General features: G+C 46.0%; 2 protein-coding genes across 2 annotated transcripts in view; one reads left to right on the top strand and one right to left on the bottom strand.

Moving 5' to 3' along the window:
- The window catches only part of col6a4a (collagen, type VI, alpha 4a), a 34,765-nt gene extending 20,475 nt beyond the window's left edge, over nt 1-14,290 (top strand). Inside the window, exons 10-40 of the mRNA XM_077721524.1 lie at nt 289-635; nt 772-850; nt 929-1,074; nt 1,163-1,255; nt 1,343-1,396; nt 1,850-1,921; nt 2,014-2,040; nt 2,116-2,160; nt 2,225-2,278; nt 3,221-3,283; nt 3,349-3,414; nt 3,493-3,546; nt 3,624-3,659; nt 3,754-3,816; nt 4,217-4,279; nt 4,369-4,431; nt 4,502-4,564; nt 5,325-5,375; nt 5,493-5,528; nt 5,629-5,691; nt 5,770-5,832; nt 8,302-8,337; nt 8,457-8,493; nt 8,574-8,585; nt 8,819-9,312; nt 9,372-9,462; nt 12,357-12,992; nt 13,278-13,362; nt 13,426-13,508; nt 13,606-13,650; nt 13,723-14,290. Coding sequence (XP_077577650.1) covers nt 289-635; nt 772-850; nt 929-1,074; nt 1,163-1,255; nt 1,343-1,396; nt 1,850-1,921; nt 2,014-2,040; nt 2,116-2,160; nt 2,225-2,278; nt 3,221-3,283; nt 3,349-3,414; nt 3,493-3,546; nt 3,624-3,659; nt 3,754-3,816; nt 4,217-4,279; nt 4,369-4,431; nt 4,502-4,564; nt 5,325-5,375; nt 5,493-5,528; nt 5,629-5,691; nt 5,770-5,832; nt 8,302-8,337; nt 8,457-8,493; nt 8,574-8,585; nt 8,819-9,312; nt 9,372-9,462; nt 12,357-12,992; nt 13,278-13,362; nt 13,426-13,508; nt 13,606-13,650; nt 13,723-13,898 — 3,296 coding nt within the window. The 3' untranslated portion in view covers nt 13,899-14,290. The remainder of the gene's footprint in view (nt 1-288; nt 636-771; nt 851-928; nt 1,075-1,162; nt 1,256-1,342; nt 1,397-1,849; nt 1,922-2,013; nt 2,041-2,115; nt 2,161-2,224; nt 2,279-3,220; nt 3,284-3,348; nt 3,415-3,492; nt 3,547-3,623; nt 3,660-3,753; nt 3,817-4,216; nt 4,280-4,368; nt 4,432-4,501; nt 4,565-5,324; nt 5,376-5,492; nt 5,529-5,628; nt 5,692-5,769; nt 5,833-8,301; nt 8,338-8,456; nt 8,494-8,573; nt 8,586-8,818; nt 9,313-9,371; nt 9,463-12,356; nt 12,993-13,277; nt 13,363-13,425; nt 13,509-13,605; nt 13,651-13,722) is intronic.
- Nucleotides 14,291-14,407: 117 nt separating this feature from the next.
- On the bottom strand, nt 14,408-23,843 carry pik3r4 (phosphoinositide-3-kinase, regulatory subunit 4). The gene is made up of 20 exons (XM_077720369.1): nt 23,702-23,843; nt 22,206-22,928; nt 21,560-21,693; nt 21,280-21,500; nt 20,186-20,562; nt 19,978-20,118; nt 19,348-19,569; nt 19,084-19,257; nt 18,658-18,803; nt 18,377-18,580; nt 18,042-18,258; nt 17,868-17,974; nt 17,336-17,573; nt 16,933-17,266; nt 16,063-16,274; nt 15,861-15,992; nt 15,686-15,786; nt 15,023-15,111; nt 14,828-14,948; nt 14,408-14,743 (listed from the first exon to the last, which is right to left on the bottom strand). Exons 2-20 carry the CDS (start codon nt 22,921-22,923, stop codon nt 14,540-14,542), a joined length of 4,092 nt encoding a protein of 1,363 aa, XP_077576495.1. The 5' UTR covers nt 22,924-22,928; nt 23,702-23,843; the 3' UTR covers nt 14,408-14,539.
- Nucleotides 23,844-23,966: the final 123 nt, after the last annotated feature.

Here is a 23,966-nt window from a genome sequence, read left to right as displayed (position 1 = left end):
CAATTTTTTTTCATTTTATTTTCAAAATTCCAACATTTTTATCAAAAAAAATCATTTTTTTCAATTTTTTTTGTTTGTTTTGTTTTTTGTTCAGATTTTTTCCAACATTTTATTCAATTTTTTTCCCTACATTTTTTCCAATTTTTGTTTCAATTTTTTTGTTTTTAATTCAATTTAAAAAAAATCAATTTTTAAAAAAAAAATTCAATTTTCTTTCAATTTTTTTTTTTTTTTGTTGAATTAATTTCCATTTCTGACCAATTTCCATCCTTTCCCCCTGGTTGTCAGACTGCACCATCGACATCGCCATGGGCTTCGACGTGTCCCAAAGAAGCGGGCGTCCGGGCCAGACGTTGACCAGCGGTCAGAGCAAGCTGAGGACCTTCTTGCCCGAGATCGTCCACTACGTGTCGTCCGTCCCCCAGTTGTGTTGCACCGTGAGCGGGGCCATCCAACCCAAAGTGGGCTACCAGATCGTGGGCCAGGAAGACTTTCCCTTCAAACCCTTTGACCCCAGCGACGACGTGGTGTCCAAAGTCTTGAGCACCACGTTGAACGTGGACACTCGCCTGGACGCCGCCACGCTGCGCTCCTTCGCCGAGAAGTTTAAAAAAGGCTCAGGAGCCGGAGTCAAGGTGCGTCGAAAACGGGTTGTTTTTTTTTGATCGGTTTACGTATCGGCCATTTTTTTAAAATATGCCAATAATCGCCGTACTGTGCGATCCAAAGCAAGACAACGAATCTTAACGTCTTCTCTGGGCTGTCCTCCAGGTTCTCATCATCTTCTCAGACGGGCTGGACGAAGACGTCGTCAGGCTGGAGTACGAATCCGACCGGCTACGAGCCTCCGGTAATTAAACGAACCGGCCAACAAGTCTTTCTTTGCCGTCCCAAAATCCGCAAATAAGACAGTCTCCGCCCCCTGCAGGCGTGGACATGTTACTGGTGGTGGCCCTGGAGGGGGCGACGGAGCCGGAACGACTCCAGGATCTGGAGTTCGGCCGAGGGTTCGGCTACAAAACGCCGCTGACCATCGGCATGCACAGCGTGGGGAGTAGCATCTTCAAGCTGATTGTGAGTTGACCACCAGGGGGCGCCGTTAGACCCCGTCATGTCCACTTGGGGCTTTTAGACAGGGTGTTTTTGTGGGCTCACGCTACAGGACTCGGCGGCCAGTCGCGCGTGCTGCAAAGTCATGTGCAAGTGTACGGGACACGAAGGCGTTCGTGGATCTCGGGGTGCTCTGGGTTCAAAGGTAACGCCCCTCGCCCGATTTCTCCTCCGTCCACTCCCCTTTTCTGGCCCTGGTGACGACGCCCCCAATCTTTTTTGGTTCTTTCAGGGTGCGGCGGGGCAACGAGGCTACACCGGATACCCGGGAGACGAAGGCCTTCCCGTAAGTATTATTTACTTCTACTACAATAAACTGACAAATACGCAGGGTATAAAAACGTCAAGACTTCCTCCTGATCTCCAAAGTATCTTGCCCAATCGTAATTGGTCGTACGGCTTTAAAGCCATGAATCCAAACAATTACAAGGTTATTGATTAATCCAACACGTGTAAGCAAAAACACCATGTGTAACGATAATAACAATGAAGGTATTTAACAATAATAAACAGAGGAAACTCAAAACAACTTCATTTGAATTCAAACAAATCACATAACAATGACATAAAGAAGCCCGTTAAGAAGTGCGTTTAACAAAAAAATGAATAAATACACACATATACATAATATTACAGAATAAAGCCAACACACTCGTTACTGACACTGCGCTTTTAAATGCAATGCGCCATATGGTTGTTTTTTTTTTGCCTGGTAATCAACATGTTGTGGATTTTCCAGGGCGATCGCGGCGGTCCCGGTCCGAGCGGACCTCAAGGAATTCAAGGCTGTTCCGGACTCCGGGGATCCAAGGTACTCCATTTTTCTTTGTTTTGTTTGTGTCCGTGTGACGGCCAAACTTGACACCGCTGTCTTTTTTTGGTTTGTTTTGTTTTGGCCTGCAGGGTTCTCGAGGACTGCGAGGTAATCGGGTAAGTGGCATCGTGGAGGAGACGCTCGCCTGCTGGCGGGGGCGTGTCACCGGACCTGGCTTTTTTTTTCTCCAGGGTGAGGACGGAGAACTCGGACTGGACGGCGTCGTTGGAGAACAGGTGGGCTCAATGGCGGTGGCACGCTATTCGACGGTCGTTTTTAAAACTGGACATTTGTTCGCAGGGCGTGGCTGGACAAAATGGCAGCCGAGGAATGCCGGGACATCTGGGGAATCCGGTAAATACTTCTTTTTTGGGGGTTTTCTTAGTGTGTGTGTGTGGATATGTCTGTGTAATTTATATACTTTCACTTTGCTTGACAAGATTACTGTATTTTCACGACTATAAGGCGGACCCTCAATGAATGACATGTTTTCCATATATAAGGCGCACTGTCTATTTTGGAGAAAATGTAAGACTTTTAAGTGCGCCTTATAGTGGTGAAAATATGGTAATTGCTATTGACTTCCAGGTATGAAGCACTCACTACATTACACAGTCACCTCTAGAGCCAGCCATTGTTGAGGTTTTGGATGTTTTTGTATAAAATCTTGCAGTGGGGGAGGTGTTTTTAATATCCGACAGTAGTGGTTTTTCGTTTCTAGTTTTTTTCCATATATAGGGCGCACTGGATTATAAGGCGCACTGTCTATTTTGGAGAACATTTAAGACATTTAAGTGCGCCTTATAGTCGTGAAAATACGGTACAGTCAATTTGGACCAAATCAATGATTACCACTTATCAATGGTCCCAAAATATATTTATATATATGTATTAATCTTCTTCCTATGTTTGAGTTGGATTTATTTTGTAAGGGACAACACACATTAATGAACATATCATGTTAATGAATATATAGTTCATTTGTATCCTTACTTTTCTTGTATAGGTTGAATATAGTGATAATGATGATATGATCATAATTAAAAATAATGCTATGATAATAATAAAAATGATGTCATGCTAGGCTACATTAGCTTTCCAATGACATTTGATTATTCCCCAATTTTTATGTAATTTTTTATTTAGCTTCAAATTGGCTAATATTTGCTGTTGTTGACATGACATCATTTCAAAACAATCTCTTAAGACAAGGCCAAACCATTTTAGATATTTGGATTTTTCAAAGGCTGAGCTATTCTCTGTTGACCTTTGACCCCCCCCCCCCCACATCCTCAGGGCATCCCGGGCATCCGAGGAGAACCGGGACTGAAAGGACAACGAGGACTGAGGGGAGATCCGGTGAGTGGAGCGAACCAAGCGGTCCGGGTCACCCACGGGATGGTCACGTGACCCTCTTTCTTCAGGGGGAAAGCGGGCTAGACAACGTCCGCCCGGGACCCAAAGGAGACGTCGGGAATGCCGGACGACCGGTTAGTCGCTCGTTCACGTCTCTCGTCGTGTCCTCACGTGAACTCGCTCTCTTTTCTTTCTTCATCGTTTGTGTACAGGGAGACGCGGGACAAGATGGCGGACCGGGAGCGGCTGGCGACCGCGGGAATGTCGTAAGATGACATTTATTTATTTATTTTTTCTGTCTGATTTGGTGCTGTCCTTCTCATCGTCTTTCTGTGTGTGTCAGGGTTCAGACGGAAGACGAGGAGCCCCCGGAGTGAAGGTGGGTAATGACACCCTATTTTTTTTGTCAATTTAGCGGCCCAATCTTGCACTGTTGTGAAAACTCCGCCTGTGTTTCTTTGTGTGTCCACCAGGGGGCCACGGGCTCAATTGGAGATCCTGGTTTGTCGGGAATTCCAGGCGCGTCCGGTCCTCAGGTGAGTGACGGATGAGAATTTGTCGATTGTTGTTTGCCCCTACATTTTTTGTTCATAATTTATTCTTTTTTTGGAGGATGTTTTGCCCCTCCATTTTTTAATGTAAAACATAATTTTTGCTGCTGATTTTTGGACACAAATTTCCACTACAGATTTTTTTTGCAGCTGCATTTTATCCCCTGAATTTTTTTGTCTTTTTTTTTTGCCTCCGAATTTTTGTCCTGAATCTTTTGTCCTTAAACAATTTGCGACAAAAAATGTCACCACTGATTTTTGCACTGCACTTTTTACAGCAATTTAAAAAAAATGCAGCTGAATATTTGCCCATTTTTATTTTTGGTGCCAGAAAACGTGTCTCTCTCTTTTCCCATTGACTTGATTTTTTTGTGCGGAACTCCAGGGCACCCGAGGCAACCGAGGAATCCCGGGACCCAGGGGCATCGCCGGACTTCCGGGCCCCCAGGTAAGCCCGCCCTCCCTACGACCAATCGGCGTCCCCGACCGCCGTTGCAAATGAGGCGGGGGGACGCAACATTGTCCCACTCCCCACAGGGTGGGCCGGGATCCCCGGGAGGGGCCGGTGCCACGGGACGTCGCGGAGGTCACGGCCAGAAGGTGAGAAAGCCCACGGCGGCCGTCACCACGCCGTCGCCACGGTGACCACTAATCTGCTTTGTCATCCAAGGGACAACCGGGAGATTCGGGCGTGCGAGGCACGAAAGGGACGTCGGGCCCCAGAGGGACGCCGGTGAGTTTTTCCATTTCATTCCTAACTAAGCTTTTTTCAACAAAAATAAAATACATAGTATAGTAAGGCTTTTTTTCTTTAAAAAAACGACATATTATATCTAGTAAGGCTCTTTAAACTAATTTAAAGTGAGGAAAACGCTAATTAGGATTAAATTAAAATGAAGAGTATAGATCACAGGTGTCAAAGTGGTGGCACGGGGGCCAAATCTGGCCCGCCACATCATTTTAGGCGGCCCGGGAACGTAAATCATGAGTGCCGACTTTCTCTTTTAGGATCAAATTCAAATGAAGAGTAGAGATTTATATTAAATTTGCTGAATTTCCTCCTTTTTAATCAATAATTGTCATTTTTTTAATCATTTATTTCTGTTTTTAGTTCAAAAAAATTGTAAAATCTAAAAATATATTTAAAAAAAGCTCAAATAAACATTGTTTTAGATCTATAAAAAACGGAATATTCAAGAATTTTAATCCACTTCTTTTAATCCATTCATAAAAAATAAAAATGTAAATATTCTATCTGAAATTGAGTTGACGTTAATGCGGCCCTCCAACCAACCCGAGTTTGACACCCCTGCATCTATATCGATCATTAAAATTTAGCACACTTGTATGTAAAGTCATTGGTTACTAGTTTTCCGGCCTTGTCGCCGTCCAATCCATTTGAAGCGGGAGGGAGGGATGACAAAGAATGAATAAACAGCGCACAGCTGTCCTTTTTGTGTACGCTGACTGTAAACTGTCCATACCTCCGCCAGGGTCAGGACGGCAGAGACGGATACGGCCCACCCGGACCCAAAGGCATGAAAGTCAGTGCAAAATTCCACACACCTTGAGCTAGCTACAACATGAGCTAGCAATATCTTCTTGTCTATGACACTGAAAAAGTTCCTAAGCCGTTGTTGTTGTTATTGTTATTTTTTTAGGGAGATTACGGCTTCCCCGGATATCCCGGAATCGCGGTGGGTGCTTTCTTTCCTTTTTTTGTCCTGCTGGGAAGTCCCGCCTCTTGAAAAAAAATGGTGACTAGGGTGGCGGCCACGCCCACTTTTCTGTTTCCAGGGCGACAGCGGCAGCCAGGGTCCCGTCGGAATGCCGGGACGCAAAGGCAACCGAGGTCGCGGGGTGAGAGTGCGCCCCAAAAAGGCCCATGTTCATCTTTCTTCTTCACCTTGATTGAATCTGGTGGTGCGCCCCCCGCAGGGTAACTCCGGGAACACCGGAGACCCGGGTCAGATCGGAGAACCCGGTTACGAAGGACACAAGGTGAGTGGACAGCTCTCATATTCATATATTCATTCATTTATTTAGAATAAGAAACTTATATGATAACACTATGGGTTACGGTTATTTGACAACCATTACCCTAGAGTTAGGGTTTGGTTAAGTGATAGGTTCATTAATAATTACCCTTCTGATGTAATTATCAATCACTGCAGGCAGACATCTTATTCAATTATTGACATTTAATTACATAGATTGCATCATGGATAAGGACCTTAAGGGAAAATACAGCAAAGCAACAAGACTTCCCCTCTTGTCTCCACGGTATCCTCTTTAACAGTAATTTGCGTACGGCTTTAAGGCCATAACTCAAAACAAATACAAGGTTGTTGATTCATTTAACATGCGGAAGCAAAAACAACATCTCTAACTATAATAACAGTCAAGGTATTTTAACAATAACAACAGGAAACTAAAACCAACCCTCATTTGGATTAAAACATCACACATTCAAACCCTAACCCTAGCCAAACCCTAACCCTAGCCATAACATAACCCTAGCCATACCCTAACCCTAGCCAAACCCTAACCCTAGCCAAACCCTAACCCTAGCCATAACATAACCCTAGCCATAACCTAACCCTAGCCATAACCTAACCCTAGCCATAACATAACCCTAGCCATACCCTAACCCTAGCCAAACCCTAACCCTAGCCATACCCTAACCCTAGCCAAACCCTAACCCTAGCCAAACCCTAACCCTAGCCATAACATAACCCTAGCCAAACCCTAACCCTAGCCATACCCTAACCCTAGCCATAACCAAACCCTAGCCGTAACCTAACCCTAGCCGTAACATAACCCTAGCCATACCCTAACCCTAGCCAAACCCTAACCCTAGCCAAACCCTAACCCTAGCCATAACATAACCCTAGCCATAACCTAACCCTAGCCATAACATAACCCTAGCCATACCCTAACCCTAGCCAAACCCTAACCCTAGCCATACCCTAACCCTAGCCAAACCCTAACCCTAGCCAAACCCTAACCCTAGCCATAACATAACCCTAGCCATAACCTAACCCTAGCCATAACCTAACCCTAGCCATAACATAACCCTAGCCATACCCTAACCCTAGCCAAACCCTAACCCTAGCCATACCCTAACCCTAGCCAAACCCTAGCCAAACCCTAACCCTAGCCATAACATAACCCTAGCCAAACCCTAACCCTAGCCATACCCTAGCCCTAGCCATAACCAAACCCTAGCCGTAACCTAACCCTAGCCGTAACATAACCCTAGCCATACCCTAACCCTAGCCATAACCTAACCCTAGCCAAACCCTAACCCTAGCCATAACCTAACCCTAGCCATAACCTAACCCTAGCCAAACCCTAACCCTAGCCAAACCCTAACCCTAGCCAAACCCTAACCCTAGCCATACCCTAACCCTAGCCATAACCTAACCCTAGCCGTAACCTAACCCTAGCCATAACATAACCCTAGCCATACCCTAACCCTAGCCATACCCTAACCCTAGCCATACCCTAACCCTAGCCAAACCCTAACCCTAGCCATACCCTAACCCTAGCCATAACATAACCCTAGCCAAACCCTAACCCTAGCCATACCCTAACCCTAGCCATAACCTAACCCTAGCCACAACCTAACCCTAGCCATAACCTAACCCTAGCCATAACCTAACCCTAGCCATAACCTAACCCTAGCCAAACCCTAACCCTAGCCATAACATAACCCTAGCCAAACCCTAACCCTAGCCAAACCCTAACCCTAGCCATACCCTAACCCTAGCCAAACCCTAACCCTAGCCATACCCTAACCCTAGCCAAACCCTAACCCTAGCCAAACCCTAACCCTAGCCATACCCTAACCCTAGCCATAACCAAACCCTAGCCGTAACCTAACCCTAGCCATAACATAACCCTAGCCATACCCTAACCCTAGCCATAACCTAACCCTAGCCAAACCCTAACCCTAGCCATAACCTAACCCTAGCCATAACCTAACCCTAGCCAAACCCTAACCCTAGCCATAACCTAACCCTAGCCATAACCTAACCCTAGCCATAACCTAACCCTAGCCATACCCTAACCCTAGCCATAACCTAACCCTAGCCATAACCTAACCCTAGCCATAACCTAACCCTAGCCATACCCTAACCCTAGCCATAACCTAACCCTAGCCATAACCTAACCCTAGCCAAACCCTAACCCTAGCCATACCCTAACCCTAGCCATAACCTAACCCTAGCCATAACCTAACCCTAGCCAAAACCTAACCCTAGGGTTAGGGTTTACATTTTAGAGCCCTTACCCTAACGGCGACCAAAAGACCAGTGATTGTCCGAGCACCGTTTTTTTCCCATTTTAATTGGGAAACAGTCATTATCTGTTTATTGTTCATTTCCAAGTCTTTTAATTAAAAAACTATTTTTCATTTAACATTCAAAGTATGAAAGTGACCTTAATGTGTTTTGTTTTCCTGGTTAGGGCCTGCGAGGACCCCCCGGAACTAAAAGCATGACGGTAAGTACTTTTTTATCTATCATCTTTTCTATCATTTTATTTGATGGTGAGAATCGGCCTTGAAAGAAAATCCCCCATTTCCTAATCCTAATAACAACATGGCTTTGTTTGTCCCACAGGAGTGCGAGCTGGTCACGTTCATCCGAGACAACTGCGGTGAGTCGTCCGGCCACGCCCACCGTGCCTTTGTCCAATCGCAAGCCTCGCTCATTTCACCCGTGTTTGCTCTCTTTCAGCCTGCTCCATGGGTACGTATACGTCTCACGTCCCGCCCGCCCTCCTTTTATGTTGTCCTGGTCCATATCCTTGATCAAATTCAGTTACTTTAGGCCCAGTTAGTGTAATTGACCGGCGGCCATCTTACGACAGACACTCATAATTGAATCAATTGGCAAAACCCTTTAAATGTGATCCGTTCCCATTGGCTCAAAAGTTACTACATATCTGTGAGTCATGGCGGTGGGCGTGGCTATTCCTTCAGATTTGGGTTCTTGCCCCGCCCTCCCCACCGAACTGGTGGTGGCGCTGGACATGTCGCAGGACGTGACGCCGGCGGCCTTCGAGCGTCAGCGGGTGGCGCTCCTGCGCCTGCTGGACGACTTACACGTGGCGGAGAGCAATTGCCCCACGGGCGCCCGCGTCTCGCTGATAGCGTACAGCGGCCACGCCAAACACCTGCTGCGCTTCCACGAGTACCGGCGGCGCTCGCAGCTGCTGGAGGCCGTGCGCAACCTGGCGCTGGAGCGCAACGACAACCGCCGGCACCTGGGCGGCGCCATGCGCTTCGTGGCGCATCACCTCTTCAAGCGGGTGCGCTCGGGCGCCCTGATGCGCAAGGCCGCCATCTTCTTCTCCGCCGGGCCCACCGAGGACGCCGACGACGTGCTGGCGGCCGTCATGGAGTTCCGCGGGCTGGACGCCGTGCCCGCCGTCATCTCGCTGAGGAACGCCCCCGCCATCAGCCGTGCCATGGAGGTGAGTCCCGCCCGATTGGTCGTGGCGTCGGCTCTCAAAGCGCCTACTTTTGCTTTTAGCTGGACGAGAGCGGCAAGTCTGTCTTCACCGTGCTGGGGAGGGACGTGGCCGCCGACTTGAGGAAGGTCAAGAACTGCGTCATCTGTTACGGTGAGTCACAGTGCCGGTGTAAGGCTTTTTTTCCCCCACAAAAAACGACATAGTAAAGGAAGGTTTATTGTTTAAAATAACGACATAGTATAGTAAGGCTTTTTATTGAAAAAACGACATAGTAAGGCTTTTTTATTGAAAAAACGACATAGTATAGTAAGGTTCTCTTATTGAAAAAACGACAGTATAGTAAGGCTTTTTATTGAAAAAACGACATCGTATAGTAAGGCTTTTTTATTGAAAAAAACGACATAGTATAGTAACGCTTTTTTATTGAAAAACAACATAGTATAGTAAGGCTTTTTTCTCGAAAAAACGACATAGTATCGTAAGGCTTTTTTCTTAAAAAAAACGACATAGTATAGTAAGGCTTTTTTTCTTTAAAAAAACGACATAGTATAGTAAGGCTTTTTTCTTTAAAAAAACGACATAGTATAGTAAGGCTTTTTTCTTTGAAAAAACGACATGGTATAGTAAGGCTTTTTTCTTTAAAAAAAACGACATAGTATAGTAAGGCTTTTTTCTTTAAAAAAACGACATGGTATAGTAAGGCTTTTTTCTTTAAAAAAACGACATGGTATAGTAAGGCTTTTTTCTTGAAAAAAACGACATAGTATAGTAAGGCTTTTTTCTCGAAAAAAAAAACGACATTGTATAGTAAGGCTTTTTTCTCGAAAAAAAACGACATAGTATAGTAAGGCTTTTTTCTCGAAAAAAAAAACGACATAGTATAGTAAGGCTTTTTTCTCGAAAAAAACGACATTGTATAGTAAGGCTTTTTTATTGAAAAAAACGACATAGTATAGTAAGGCTTTTTTATTGAAAAAAACGACATAGTATAGTAAGGCTTTTTTATTGAGAAAAACGACATAGTATAGTAAGGCTTTTTTATTGAAAAAAACGACATAGTATAGTAAGGCTTTTTTATTGAAAAAAAACGACATAGTATAGTAAGACTTTTTTATTGAAAAAACGACATAGTATAGTAAGGCTTTTTTATTGAAAAAATGACATAGTATAGTAAGGCTTTTTTATTGAAAAAAACGACATAGTATAGTAAGGCTTTTTTATTGAAAAAAACGACATAGTATAGTAAGGCTTTTTTAATGAAAAAACGACATAGTATAGTAAGGCTTTTTTATTGAAAAAAACGACATAGTATAGTAAGGCTTTTTTATTGAAAAAAACGACATAGTATAGTAAGGCTTTTTTCTTGAAAAACACGACATAGTATACTAAGGCTTTTTTATTGAAAAAACGACATAGTATAGTAAAGCTGTTTTATTGAAAAAACGACATAGTATAGTAAGGCTTTTTTATTGAAAAAAAACGACATAGTATAGTAAGGCTTTTTTATTGAAAAAACGACATAGTATAGTAAGGCTTTTTTATTGAAAAAATGACATAGTATAGTAAGGCTTTTTATTGAAAAAAACGACATAGTATAGTAAGGCTTTTTTATTGAAAAAAACGACATAGTATAGTAAGGCTTTTTTAATGAAAAAACGACATAGTATAGTAAGGCTTTTTTATTGAAAAAAACGACATAGTATAGTAAGGCTTTTTTATTGAAAAAAACGACATAGTATAGTAAGGCTTTTTTATTGAAAAAACGACATAGTATAGTAAGGCTTTTTTATTGGAAAAAACGACATAGTATAGTAAGGCTTTTTTAATGAAAAAACGACATAGTATAGTAAGGTTTTATTGAAAAAAACGACATAGTATAGTAAGGCTTTTTTATTGAAAAAAACGACATAGTATAGTAAGGCTTTTTTATTGAAAAACACGACATAGTATACTAAGGCTTTTTTATTGAAAAAACGACATAGTATAGTAAGGCTTTTTTATTGAAAAAAACGACATAGTATAGTAAGGCTTTTTTATTGAAAAAAACGACATAGTATAGTAAGGCTTTTTTATTGAAAAAACGACATAGTATAGTAAGGCTTTTTTATTGAAAAAAACGACATAGTATAGTAAGGCTTTTTTTATTGAAAAAACGACATAGTATAGTAAGGCTTTTTTATTGAAAAAATGACATAGTATAGTAAGGCTTTTTTATTGAAAAAAACGACATAGTATAGTAAGGCTTTTTTATTGAAAAAACGACATAGTATAGTAAGGCTTTTTTATTGAAAAAAACGACATAGTATAGTTAGGCTTTTTTCTTGAAAAAACGACATAGTATAGTAAGGCTTTTTTATTGAAAAAAAACGACATAGTATAGTAAGACTTTTTTATTGAAAAAACGACATAGTATAGTAAGGCTTTTTTATTGAAAAAATGACATAGTATAGTAAGGCTTTTTTATTGAAAAAAACGACATAGTATAGTAAGGCTTTTTTATTGAAAAAAACGACATAGTATAGTAAGGTTTTTTTCTTCAAAAAAACGACATAGTATAGTAAGGCTTTTTCTCTTAAAAATTCACATAGCATAGTAAGGCTTTTTGTGTCATAACGACATAGTATAGTAAGGCTTTTTGTGTCAAAAACGACATAGTACAGTAAGGTTTTTTTGTTTTAAAATAACGACATAGTAAGGCTTTTTTGGTTAAAACGACATAGTATAGTAAGGCTATTATTCTTTAAAAATGACATAGTATTGTACGGTTTTTCTTCTTTAAAAAAACGACATAGTATAGTAAGGCTTTTTTCTCTTAAAAAACGACATAGTATAGTAAGGCTTTTTTATTAGAAAACGACATACTATAGTAAGGCTTTTTCTCTTCAAAAACAACATAGGCTTTTTTTCGCCAAAAAAAGACAAAAGTATAGTAATACCATGGTTAGTAAAGCTTTTTTATTCATAAAAATGACCACATATAGTGAGAGCTTTAATACCTTCAAGACTTTTGAAATGACTTCATTTCGACCATTTTCCATCGCCAGACCCGTGCCGCCGCGCCCCAGAGTGCGCCTTCATCCAGGAGGCTCCGGCGCCCCAGCGGGCCGAGGCCGACCTGGTCGTGCTGCTGGACGGTTCCCGGCAGATGCAAGCCGACGACTTTGCCGGCGCCCGCGAGCTGGTGGCCTCGGTGACCCGCCGGCTGGCCGTCAGCCCCCGACCCGGCCGCGCCGACACGCTGCCCCGCGTGGCGGCCGTCCAGCAGAACCGCCTGGAGTTCGGCCTCGCCGTGTACGGCGACGGCCGGAAGGCGGCTGAGCACCTGGTGCGCGACGTCCGGCAGGAGGGAGGCCCCTCCGGGCTGGCCCCCGCCTTGGGACTGGCCATGAAGGAGTTGGACGCCGCCCCCCACGCCCGGCGCAGGAAGGCCATGCTGGCCGTGTTGGGCACCCGCGCCTCCGCCGAGGACGCGGCCCGGCTTCGGGCCGCTGTCCGGCGGGCCAAGTGCGCCGGGGTGGCCGTCTTCGTGGTGACGGTGGGCGACGGCTACGACCGGGCGCAGGCCGAGGACTTGGCCGGCGAGCCCCTCCAGCAGCACCTGCTGCACTTGGGACGACTTGGACATCGGGAGAGAGAATACGCACGCCGCTTCTTCGGGGTCTTCCTGGCTGCGCTGGACAGTAAGTAGAAAAAATACCCCTTTTTCTATATTTTTACATTTGACAAAATGATTTTTCAACTAAAAACACAGACAAATCAGATTAAAATATTACAATTATTGTTTTAAAAAGGGCGAAAATCAGGAAATGTTATATACATCTATACTTTGATCCTAAAACTGAAAGTCAGCACTCAACATTGACTTTTTCGGGCCGCACAAAATGTTTGGGCGGGCCAGATTTGGCCCGGGGGCCGCCACTTTGACACCCGTTTCCTAACCTACCTTTTTTGGCCTTTTTTTGAAGAGGGCGTCAACACGTATCCACCGGCGTCAATGAGGCAGACCTGCCAGCAAGGGGACCAAAGCGGAGGGCAAACACTCACTGATCTGTAAGTCTACTCGCTGTCGTCATCGTCGTTCCTTGACCTTTGACATTCATGGACGTCAAACAGTCAGCAGTTTGCGGATGAGATCGCCGACCAGCCGCAGGAGCAGTCGGGACAGACGCACGTGGTCCCCGCTTTCGTCTCGCCAGGTTTGGAAACCATGCTAACTAACTGTCATTGTAGCAATATTATCCTATCAAAACGTTGATAAATACTTACTTAAAAATACTTTTTGTCCATTAAAAGACACATTGAACGAGGAGGAGGAGGAGGATGAAGACGACTCTGAAGGTAAAAGCCTTGGCTGATTGACCCGCCCTCGCCTCAATTTGTGACCGCCGTGTCCCCGCCCCCTTTTGGCAGACCCCTGCTTGGCGGAGGCGGACGAGGGCGACTGCCAGGACTACGCCCCCATGTGGTACTTTGACCAACGGCAACGCAGCTGTCAACGCTTCTGGTACGGCGGTTGCGGCGGGAACGCCAACCGCTTCGCCAGCGAAGAGAACTGCCGCGCCGCCTGTCTGACGGGGACGGCCTGAGGGACCATGGGATCTGCCCCTTTTTATCTAGCCCCACCCACAAGTGACATTCGTTGAGTTTTTCGAGGCACGCTAAAATGTCCATCCCGCCGATCCCGAGGTAAAAACAGCGCCTTTGGACAAGAATTAACGTTAAGAAGGATTGCAAAAACGGTAAGTTTTTTTTTTAGGTAAAGTTACTTTCAACTTACTTGAAATACAATCACAGTACTCTCAAAAACACAAAGTGTTTCTACAAATGCTGTAAAATTTGAGGTTGAAAATGATTGTCCTTCCAAATGGGGACACACATTTTGAAACACCCTCTTTTACTTCAAAATGTAAAAGATAAATATGCTAAAGAAATCATATGACTAGTAAAATATCTACAAAAGTTTGTTTAAATGACAAAACGCAGTCATTTGTATTTTTTTTGGCCTCATTTCTTCATCTGTGCTAAAAGAGCGAATTGCGACGTGGTTATTTAGAAGTCAAGTTTTCCCCTAAAAGAAAGAAAATAGGCAAGAATATGGATGAGAATGTGGGCATTTATTGGCTAATTTAAACAAATATATACAAGATGGGCATTTGGGGAAGGAAGGGGCGGAGTTAAACCAGTCCATGGCTTTTGTTTTTTGGGGGCGTAAGAGTGAAATGTTTGCTCACTTCCACACTTTGATGACGCCGTCCCTGGACGACGTGACGATGAAGCCCTGCGTGGTCTGGAAGGTGGCCACGTCCGTGATGATGTCGTGATGTCCCACGGGGAGCGAGTCGGGTCCTCGCCGTGGCGAGTCCTCGCCTCCTCCACCGCCGCCGGCGCCATTGCCGCCGCTACCGCCGCTTTTCTGTTTGCTGTGAATCTCCTGAACAAAATGAAAATAAAAAGTGAGCTCCAACATGAATAAATACGCTGTAAAAAGTAGGTAAAAATGTTCGAAATAGCTCACCTGAACCACTTCGGTCCCCTCGATGATCTTGCGGCTGTACATGACGGACGGGCAGTGCAGGGAGTCGTTGGCTCCGCCCGCCACCATGTACGATCTCTCCGGGTACGCCAAGTCCCAGAATCTGTCGACACAAAAAAATTCCAACATTTAATCCAATTTTTTGGAAAGCCGACATTTTTTTTGAGTGAATCCCACCTGATCCGCATGTCGGAACCGGCGGTGAGCAGCAGAGGATTGCCGTCTGCCGGACTGCAGTAGAGGCCGTGCACGCTGTGAGGGGAAGGCTAACAAAAAGGCAAACCAAAAAATTCATCAAAAAAAAAAATTAAAAAGTGTGTCAAAGTGGCGGCCCGCGGGCCAAATGTGGCCCGTGGCATCATTTGTTGTGGCCTGAGTAAGTCAATGATGAATTTCATTTTAGGATCGAATTCTAATGATAGATATGGCATTTCCTGATTTTCCCCTTTTTAAAATCATGTCATTTTTTAATCCATTTTTTTGTAGTTTTTAGTTATAAAATTATTTTGTAAAATCAAAAAATATTTTAAAAAACGACAATATAGTCACGCTTTTCTTTCATTAAAAAAATGACATCGTATAGTAACGCTGTTTTTCGTTAAAAAAACGACTTAGTATAGTAAGGCTTTTTGATCTGCAAAAAAATGGATTAAAAAGTGACAATTATTGATTTAAAAGGGGGAAAATAAATCAAGAAATAAATTATACATCTATATCATTTGAATTTGATCCTAAAATAGAAACTCACGATTGACTTTCTCGGGCCGCACAAAAGGATGCGGCGGGCCACATTTGGCCCCCGGGCCGCCACTTTGACACCCGTGCCATAAAAAATGATACCTGCGACTCGGAGAGCGGCGGCGCCGAACTGGCCCACAGCGTGAACTTGCGATCTCCCGTCTCCATGTCCCACATGGACACCTCGTTATTTCCTTGGACGGCTGCGGGACAGAGACAGAGAGACGGCTTTTAAAAACGAGGGCTAGGCGGGGCCAAGCCAGCGACGTCATCTCACCGGCGATGACAGACGACTGGTAGAGAGGGTGCATGAGCAGACGTCGCACTCGCGAGCGAGCCGGGTGGACGTGGTTGGAGATGGGCAGTTGGAAGCGCATGTCCCAGCACGCCATGGTGCCGGCGCTGGTTCCTACAACAAAAAAAGGCATTTTTTTTCTATCAAAACTGGGAATTTGTGAGTGTTTTTGAGACTGATTTACCCAGACAAAGCCAACACTGGTGCACGTCCACGCCAAAGGAGGTGATGAGTCCGTGTCGCAGGTCGTGGCGCAGCGTCCAGGCGTCCGTGTCGCAACGGAGGTCCCAGCCCACCAGCGTGCCGTTGACCGTGGCGTACGCCAGCACCGATTGGGCGCCAGAGTTGAAATGCTGAAGGTCCACCGCGCAACCGTCCTCTCGTAGGTTCAGTGACCTGAAAAGTGAGTGGATTCAAGAATATTACATTAAATACATTTTTGAAAAAGTTTTCTGGCCAATTCAGTAAGGCATTGGTGTCAAAGTGGCGGCCTGGGGGCCAAGTCTGGCCCGCCACATCATGATGATTTTTCCTGTTTTAAATCAGTCATTTTTGAGCAATTTTTCTGTGTTTTTAGTTCAAAAAACACTTTGTAAAATATAAAACAATATTTTTAAAAAAGCTAAAAAACATTGTTTTAGATCGATTAAAAACTGAATATTTAGGGATTTTAATCTACTTCTTTTAATCCCTAATTGTAATTTTTCAATAAATGTATTTATGTTTTTAGTTCAATAATCTTTTGGTAAAATCTAAAAATATATTTAAAAAAAACTCAAAAAAACATTGTTTTAGATCTATAAAAAAACGGAATATTCTGGGCTTTTATACCATTCATAAAAATAAAAAATGGTCCGGCCCACATGAAATGGAGTTGATGTTAATGTAGCCCTCGAACCAACCCTGACACCCAAAATCACTAGAAATGGCCTAAAACCAACGAAAACTGACCTAAAATTCACTAGATAGTGTCCCAAAAATGGCGGTTTATATATTCCGTCATGAGCAAAAACCACACATCCGTTTCCCCGAGTATAAGACGACGGTTCCCGACCTGGTCTGGAAGGGTTGCACTTTAGGCGATTTGGGCGGCTTGCCGTGCGCCTCCACGGCCAGCAGCTGGAGGGCGCCGTTGTCGGAGGCCACGGCCAGGTAGTGCGAGCCCTGGCAGAAGGCCAGCGTCTTGACGCGCCCGCCCACCCGCGAGTAGGTCAGCACCGACCTGGTGGTGGTGGTCTTGCCCTCCATCTTTTGGCTGTCCCACACTTTGACGGCGCCGTCGTCCGACGCCGTGGCGAACACGCCGTGCTCGTCTGACACGCGCACGCGGTTCACCGCCGCCTTGTGTTCGTGTAAGTGGGCCACCAGGAGACCCTTGGGGTGCCAACCTGAGTGGGGGGAGGAGTCGGGTTAATGTGAGGGAGGCGGGGTCACGGTCAAGACCGGCGAACATTTACCTGGCGGCGGAGGCCTACTCTCCCACTCGGCGCTCTCCATCATGTGCTTGGCCATGCGTTCGGCGCTACACTGGTCGCGTTTCTGTTGGACCAGTTGTTGGAGTTCCACCTTGCAGGTGTTGGCGCGCCGTTGGTAGGCCAGGGCGCCGCCCCCCAAAGATGGCGGGGGCGCCGTCGACGACGCGGTGGTGGCGGCGGTGGTCGATGGCGTGCTCTTTCGGGATTGGCCGTCGGGGAGCTGGATGGAGGTGGGACACATATTTGGAGGGTAGGAATTGGAAGCATGCGGGAAAATAGTATTTGTAGGAAAATTATATATATATATGAAGGAATTGAAGTAAATTATAGGTAGTATATAATAAATACATTTTTATAAAACTCTGAATCCCTATTGGATATTTTTATTTTCAATCAAATGGACTGACGTCTTTTCAAGGTTAAAAACTAAATCCTCACTTGTCCTCCATGGGGTTTAAATCGGGGATGACAGACAAAAATCCATTGAATAGAATGGGATGGGACGAAGCCTTACCGTGGCGGCGTTGGCGGCGGCGGCGGCAGAGGAGGCGGGCTCCTGGGATCCAAACATGCTTTTCCACTCTTCGTTCATGACCGAGTCCTGCTTGGCGTGCTTCCTCGCTAAAACAAAAAAAACAAAGCGCTATAGCAACAATGGCCACCGGGGGAAAATGTGCCTCGCGCTCACCTCGCTTGTCGTCCGGCTCTCCCTTGGGCTTGGCCAAGTCCACCTGGCGTCCGGCGATGCCCAGCGAGGCCAGGTCCACCACGCCCGTGTGGGCCGCCTCGCCCGCCGGCGCCGGCGCCGCCGCCGTGGCTTCGCCCGTGCTGGCTTTGGCTTTGTTGGACTTGAGCATAAAGTCTCGCAGCGCCAGCAACTTGTCTTCCTCCGCCTCCGTCATGCCCTTCAATCCCACAAAAAAAAAAACGCAAATTCAACATCATATGGCGAGGAACGTTGTCAACAGGAAGTGACCCAAAAATGAGCGGGAAGTCCACCCTGAAAATGTTAGGGTCCCTCACCTGCGAGAGCAGCTTCTTCAGAAGCTGAGCGACGGCGGGGTCGTCGGGCGGCGGGCAGGCCGGGATGGAGCCGGCGCGCTTCCTCTGCCGGAGCAGCAGGTGGCGGAAGAGGCTGCCGATGTCCTTGGAGCGCAGCGCGTAGTCGAAGATGGAGCGACTCAGAGGCTCCTTCAGGACGCTCAGCAGGACCAGTTCCTTATCGATCTGTTGACGATGGCGGACGGGATGGAGGTGAGGAGGTGGTGGGGGGCGGAGTCACTGGGCCAGGGGGCCGGCCTTACCTGGATGACGGGCTGAGTGACAAAAGGGTTGAGGTGAGGCATCAGCTTGCAGTAGACGTCGGCCACGTTGAGGTGCTGAGCCACCACCGTGATGAAGCCCACCGCGCCGTAGCGGATCCACAAATTGGGGTGGCACAGAAAGGGTGCTGGAGGCCAGCCAGAAGACAGAAAATACTTCAACATTGGTTTACATACTTATTGACTACAAACAAAATATGTGAAATTCCTTTGACTTCTTTAATAGTGGTTAAGGTTAGTGGTTATGGTTAGGCCAAATGTCAGGCGACAAAGCGTCCGGGGACTAAGTATCTGTGGACGAAATGTCTGGGTACCGATCAAAGTATACCAATTTTGTAGGAAATATATACGCAAATGTACGTGTGGCGGCAGTTGAGTAAACATACGCGAGGGCGGCGTCCATCTTACCGATATCGGCGACAAACTCGTAGATGTGCGGCTTCTGGAGCAGGCCCAGTTGGCACATGCAGGTGAGGGCGTCCAGCGCCTTGTAGATGACAAACTCCTCGGCGTCGCTCAGTCCCTGCTGGAGGAGGGGCTTCAAGATGGCCGAGCTCTGCCAGCCCACGTACGCCGCCACGCCTGCCCGTGATGATGAGGAGGGTGAGCCACAGGTGGGGGGAGACGGGTCGGAGGCTCCGCCCGCCCACCCTCGCCGCCGCCGCTTCTCACCCACGATGCTATCGAAGAAGGCGGCGCGCAGGTGCCAGTCGTTCTTGTCGTTGAGGAAGGTGATCATGTGCGACAGCAGCACGTCGTTGGCCTTCTGCCGGCCAAAGAAGACGCACAGGCGCGTGATGCCGTTCTCCATCAGCGAGCGTTTCACCACGTTCTCGGAGTCGCTCAGCAGGGTCACCACCTTCTGCTGGACCATCTCGTGGAGGGCCTGCAGTTCTGGTGGGGGGGGGGGGTCAAAATGGAGGTTTAATCCCACCCACAAAGCACTTTGGTCATTTTAAAAGGACTAGCTTTAGGCCACCAATGGTTAGAAAGTTTGACTCATAGTCGAGTTTTAGTCCATCAATAGTTATGAATGTTGAGTCCGAGTCTATTTTTAGGCCACCAATGGTCATAACATTTGAGTCATAATCTCGTTTAAGTCCAGAAAGAGTCATCACGTTTGAGACAAAGTTTGAGTCATAGTCAAGTTTTAGTCTACAAATAGTCAAAGTTTGAGTCAAAGTCTGGTGTTAGACCACCAATAGTCATTAAGTTTGAATCATAGTTGAGTTATAGTCCAGAAATATTCATCAATTCTGAGTCACAGTCTGCTTTTAGTTGACAAATATTCACAGTGCCTACCTGAGTCATAGTTGTCGTCCGGGTGCCGCGTCTCCTCCGCCTCCTCGCCGCCACCGCCATTGTCCTGATCGGCGCCGGCGTTGCTCTCCTGGACCAACTCCAGGAAGCGGAGGGCGCTCTCGGCCAGGTGCGCCACGTTTTCTGCCCCCCGGAGGAGCGGTCGCCCCGTTAGTCGTCACGTGGCCGTTCATTTTAGACGCTCACCCACCGGCGTAGGCCAGCCTGACGATGGTGGCGTCGTCCTGCGCCAGGTGGGCCACGCCGGGCAGGATGTACTCCGGGTAGATGTTGACGTCGTTGCGCGGCACCTCCTTGACCAGCGCCAGGACCTTGGCCAGGGTGCGCACGGCCTGGGCCCGCACCCGCGGCGCCGGGTCGTGGCAGAAGTGCAGCAGGTAGGGGGCGATGCGGTCCAGTAGGATGTCCACGCCCAGGCGCGGCGCCAAATGCAGGACCAGCTCCAGCGCTGCCAGTTTGGAGTCGCACGAGTGGAGCGTCTGGAGGCAGGAAGTGATGACGGACGCCAGCACCGTCAGGCCTTGGCGCTCCTTGGTGCCCTGAGAGCCTTCGCCCGCGTCCAGCTCACTGTCTGAGCACAAACATAACACGGACGCCATTTAACCAAACGACAAACACAAAAAGCTATTTTGTAAGTAGAAGTGTACTTTATATGTAAATTCTCTAATTGGTTCCACCGTCCTCACACAGCCACCAACTAAACCCTCTAAAATGGGTCAAAGTGTCCAAATTTTGTGGGAAAGAAGTGAGGAATCACACAAAAATTTAGAGAAAATTATAAGGAAAACATTTGCTATTTTCTTAAATTTAAATAAAGCATATAAAATTGTGCTCAGCACCACAGAAATATGTCCCTCTGTGGCCGCTGTAGATGTAATACAAATGTTTGTACGCCAGGTGGTGGCCAAAAAAAGTTATTAAAAAAAAAGCTGTCCACTTTGTAGTACATTTTTTACTTTTACGTAGGCCCTGTGTTGTGTGTGTGTGAAAATATGTGCCACGTTGCATTTGTACAGTTGTACAATTGCTTATTAAAGGGAATTCAAAATAAAATAATGAATAGGAAATGCATTTAATTTTTGTGAGATTTCATAACATGGATATTTTTCGTATCTCAAGTCACTCATTTGCATATTAAAAAAAATTGTAACCTGAAATGCTCGTACCGAGAGGCATTCGTAAGAAGAGGTTTATATTTATATTTTTTAATTGTCCTTTTTAAAAATAATTAAATGGAAAAAATTGCTAAGTAATGAAATGGCGATAATGGAGGGATTACTGTACACGGTGGACTGACCTCTGAGGTTGTGCAAGATGTTGTCCAGGTCCTTTCGGATGACCAGTATCCTCTCGTCGGCCGACTGGAAAGTGTCTTTGGCAAACTGCGCCATGTAAGGCAGCAGAAAAGTGTAGAAGATGTCGGGAAAGGCTTTGCCCCGCTGACGCTTCAGGTGCTCCTCGGCCGACAGGCGCTTCTCCGGTTCCCGTTGGACCATCTGGGCCACCTGGGGAACGTGGCGTTAGCGTCTGTCCGGATTGGGAGTCCAACCGAGGCCGACCTCACCAGCTCGCGGATGCTGCGGTCCTCGATTTTTTCCAGGACTTGCTCCGTCTGGAATAGGCCTTTGCGGTACGCTAACAACTGAGACAGATCGAAGAGTGGGACGCCTTCTGTGAACAGTTCGGCGATTACGCACCCTGCGAGGGGGGGAAATTCAAAAACAATGAGTGTATAAGTTTATCTTAAATGTCATTCTTTTTCTATAAAATGTTCAAAAATGAAAAAAATAAGAAGTTTGATTGTTTTCTACCGCTAGCTAGCACGTTTTGGGAAACTGTCACATTTTAGATACAATATTTAGATTTTTTTTATTGATTTAAAGAACTGGATTAAAAGCCATGAATGTTCCAATTTTTATAACCCTAATCCTCTAAAACAGTGTCTATTTTAGCTTTTTAAAATATTTGTTTCGATTTTACAAAATGATTTTTGAACTAAAAACTGAAAAAAATGATTAAAAATTGATTTAAAAAAGGGGGAAATCAGGAAATTGAATATACATCTATATTATTCATTTCAATTTGATCCTAAAACACAAAGTCAGCACTCATGATTTACTCGGGCCGCACAAAATGATGCGGCGGGCCAGATTTGGCCCCCCGGGCCGCCACTTTGACACCGGTGCACTAAGCCATTTTTGTCAGGGTACCTGCGGAGAAGATGTCCATGGCCTGCTTGAGCTCTCCCCTGCTCCTCTGGTTTCCGCTTCCCAAGTCCACCAGCGGCGTGTTGTGGTCGCTCTCGGCGGCGAACATGCTGCCGTCCACGAAGCGCTCGGGCGCGATGTAGCAGGTGCGCCGTCGCGAGGTGTCGAAGAAGTAGTTGAAGTCGGCCGGGTTGTCCTCGGGCAGGTAGGTGGGCTTGAAGCTGGCAAAATCGCTGAGCAGCGCCCAGTTCCAGCTGGTCACCATCACGTTCTCCGTCTTGATGTCGCCGTGGCGCACGCCGGCCTTGTGCGCCTGCTCCACCGCCGTCAGGATCTGGAAGGCCAGCCAACGCTTCTCCACCTGGTTGAGGAAGGGTCTCGTGCTGATGCGGTCGTAGAGGTTGTCGCGCACGTACTGGCGGAAGAGGATGGCCGCCTTTTCCGTCAGCGAGGCCTTCTGGAAGGGCAGGCAGTTGTGGCACGAGTGCAGGCGGATCTTCAGCTCCTCCAGCTCCTGCTTGTAGCTGCCCAGGGGCAGCGAGGGGTCCTGGATGGCGAAAACCTTGACCACCAGCGAGCCCTCGCGGTGCTTGGCGCGAGCCACCTTAAAAAAGCGCGTGCTGCCCAGGCTCTTGTCGTACTCGTACTCGTGGATGTCCGAGAAGTAGCTGTCCACCGACAAGATCTGGGACGGGGCGATGCCCGCCAGCTGGTTGCCCATCGCCGCTGTCGGAGGAGGGAGGGGCCACAAGGGAGAGGAGACATAATATTTAGATATTTTTTTTTAAATCATAAATGGATTAAAAGCCCTGAATATATCGTTTTTTTAAATAAATCTAAAACAATATTTATTTGAGTTTTTCTTTTAATATTTTTAGATTTTACAAAATTATTTTTGAACTAAAAACCCAGAAAATTGATTAAAAAATGATTGACTTTACCGGGCCACAAAAAAAAAATATATACAGTGGGCCAGATTTGGCCCCCGGGCCGCCACTTTGATAACTGTGCATCACATTACAAAATACCTGGAAAACGGAAACGGTGTGTCGATATCTGGCAACCCTGCTACTGTACATAGCTCTGCTAACTATAGTTGGGCTTCTACAATATTGTCATAAGGTGACATTAGTTGCGAAAACTAAGAAATCGTAACCAATTACTGCAGGAAAAAATATTAGGGCCGACTTATTTGGGAATAAACATAAATGTCGCAGACGGTGAACCTTAATGCGGAAATTAGAACGGATTATTGGTGCGTTTCACGACAAAAACATTTACGAATGTTTTTAAACGCGTCTTTCTCATGACTTCATGTTAGAATTGGTAAAATGCACTAATGTAACGTTTTCTCATGTTGTACTTAGAAGTGGCATTTACTCAACCGTATCATATTTGTATTCGAAGAATCACATGACAAGCTGTTAGCATTTTAGCTATTAGCCAAACAACCGAAGCGTCTGTCAGAAAATTAAAAGGAATGAGTAAAAAGTGGTTACCTGCAGGTGATTAGGCTGCAGTGGTCGCCTCGGGTAAACTGTTTGTGGTGGGCTGGGTATTTAATCCAATACGACAAAATAAAATGGTTTACATTTACAAACAAATGAGCGAGACGAGAAGTGTTCGGTGGCAGCTTCCGGTTTAGAGTGAGTAGTCATTCTACTTCCGCTTTGCGATCTGTTTCAAATCATAGATCGTCTATTGTAGCAAGAAATTCAACACGGAACAAGAGACTTATTTAGTCAATATTTTTATTTCCACCGA

The sequence above is a fragment of the Stigmatopora nigra genome, chromosome 7 (genome assembly GCF_051989575.1).
Source record: "Stigmatopora nigra isolate UIUO_SnigA chromosome 7, RoL_Snig_1.1, whole genome shotgun sequence".
NCBI lineage: Eukaryota > Metazoa > Chordata > Actinopteri > Syngnathiformes > Syngnathidae > Stigmatopora > Stigmatopora nigra.
The sequence above is the reverse complement of the archived record's forward strand: the minus strand, read 5'-3'. Positions and strand labels throughout refer to the sequence as shown.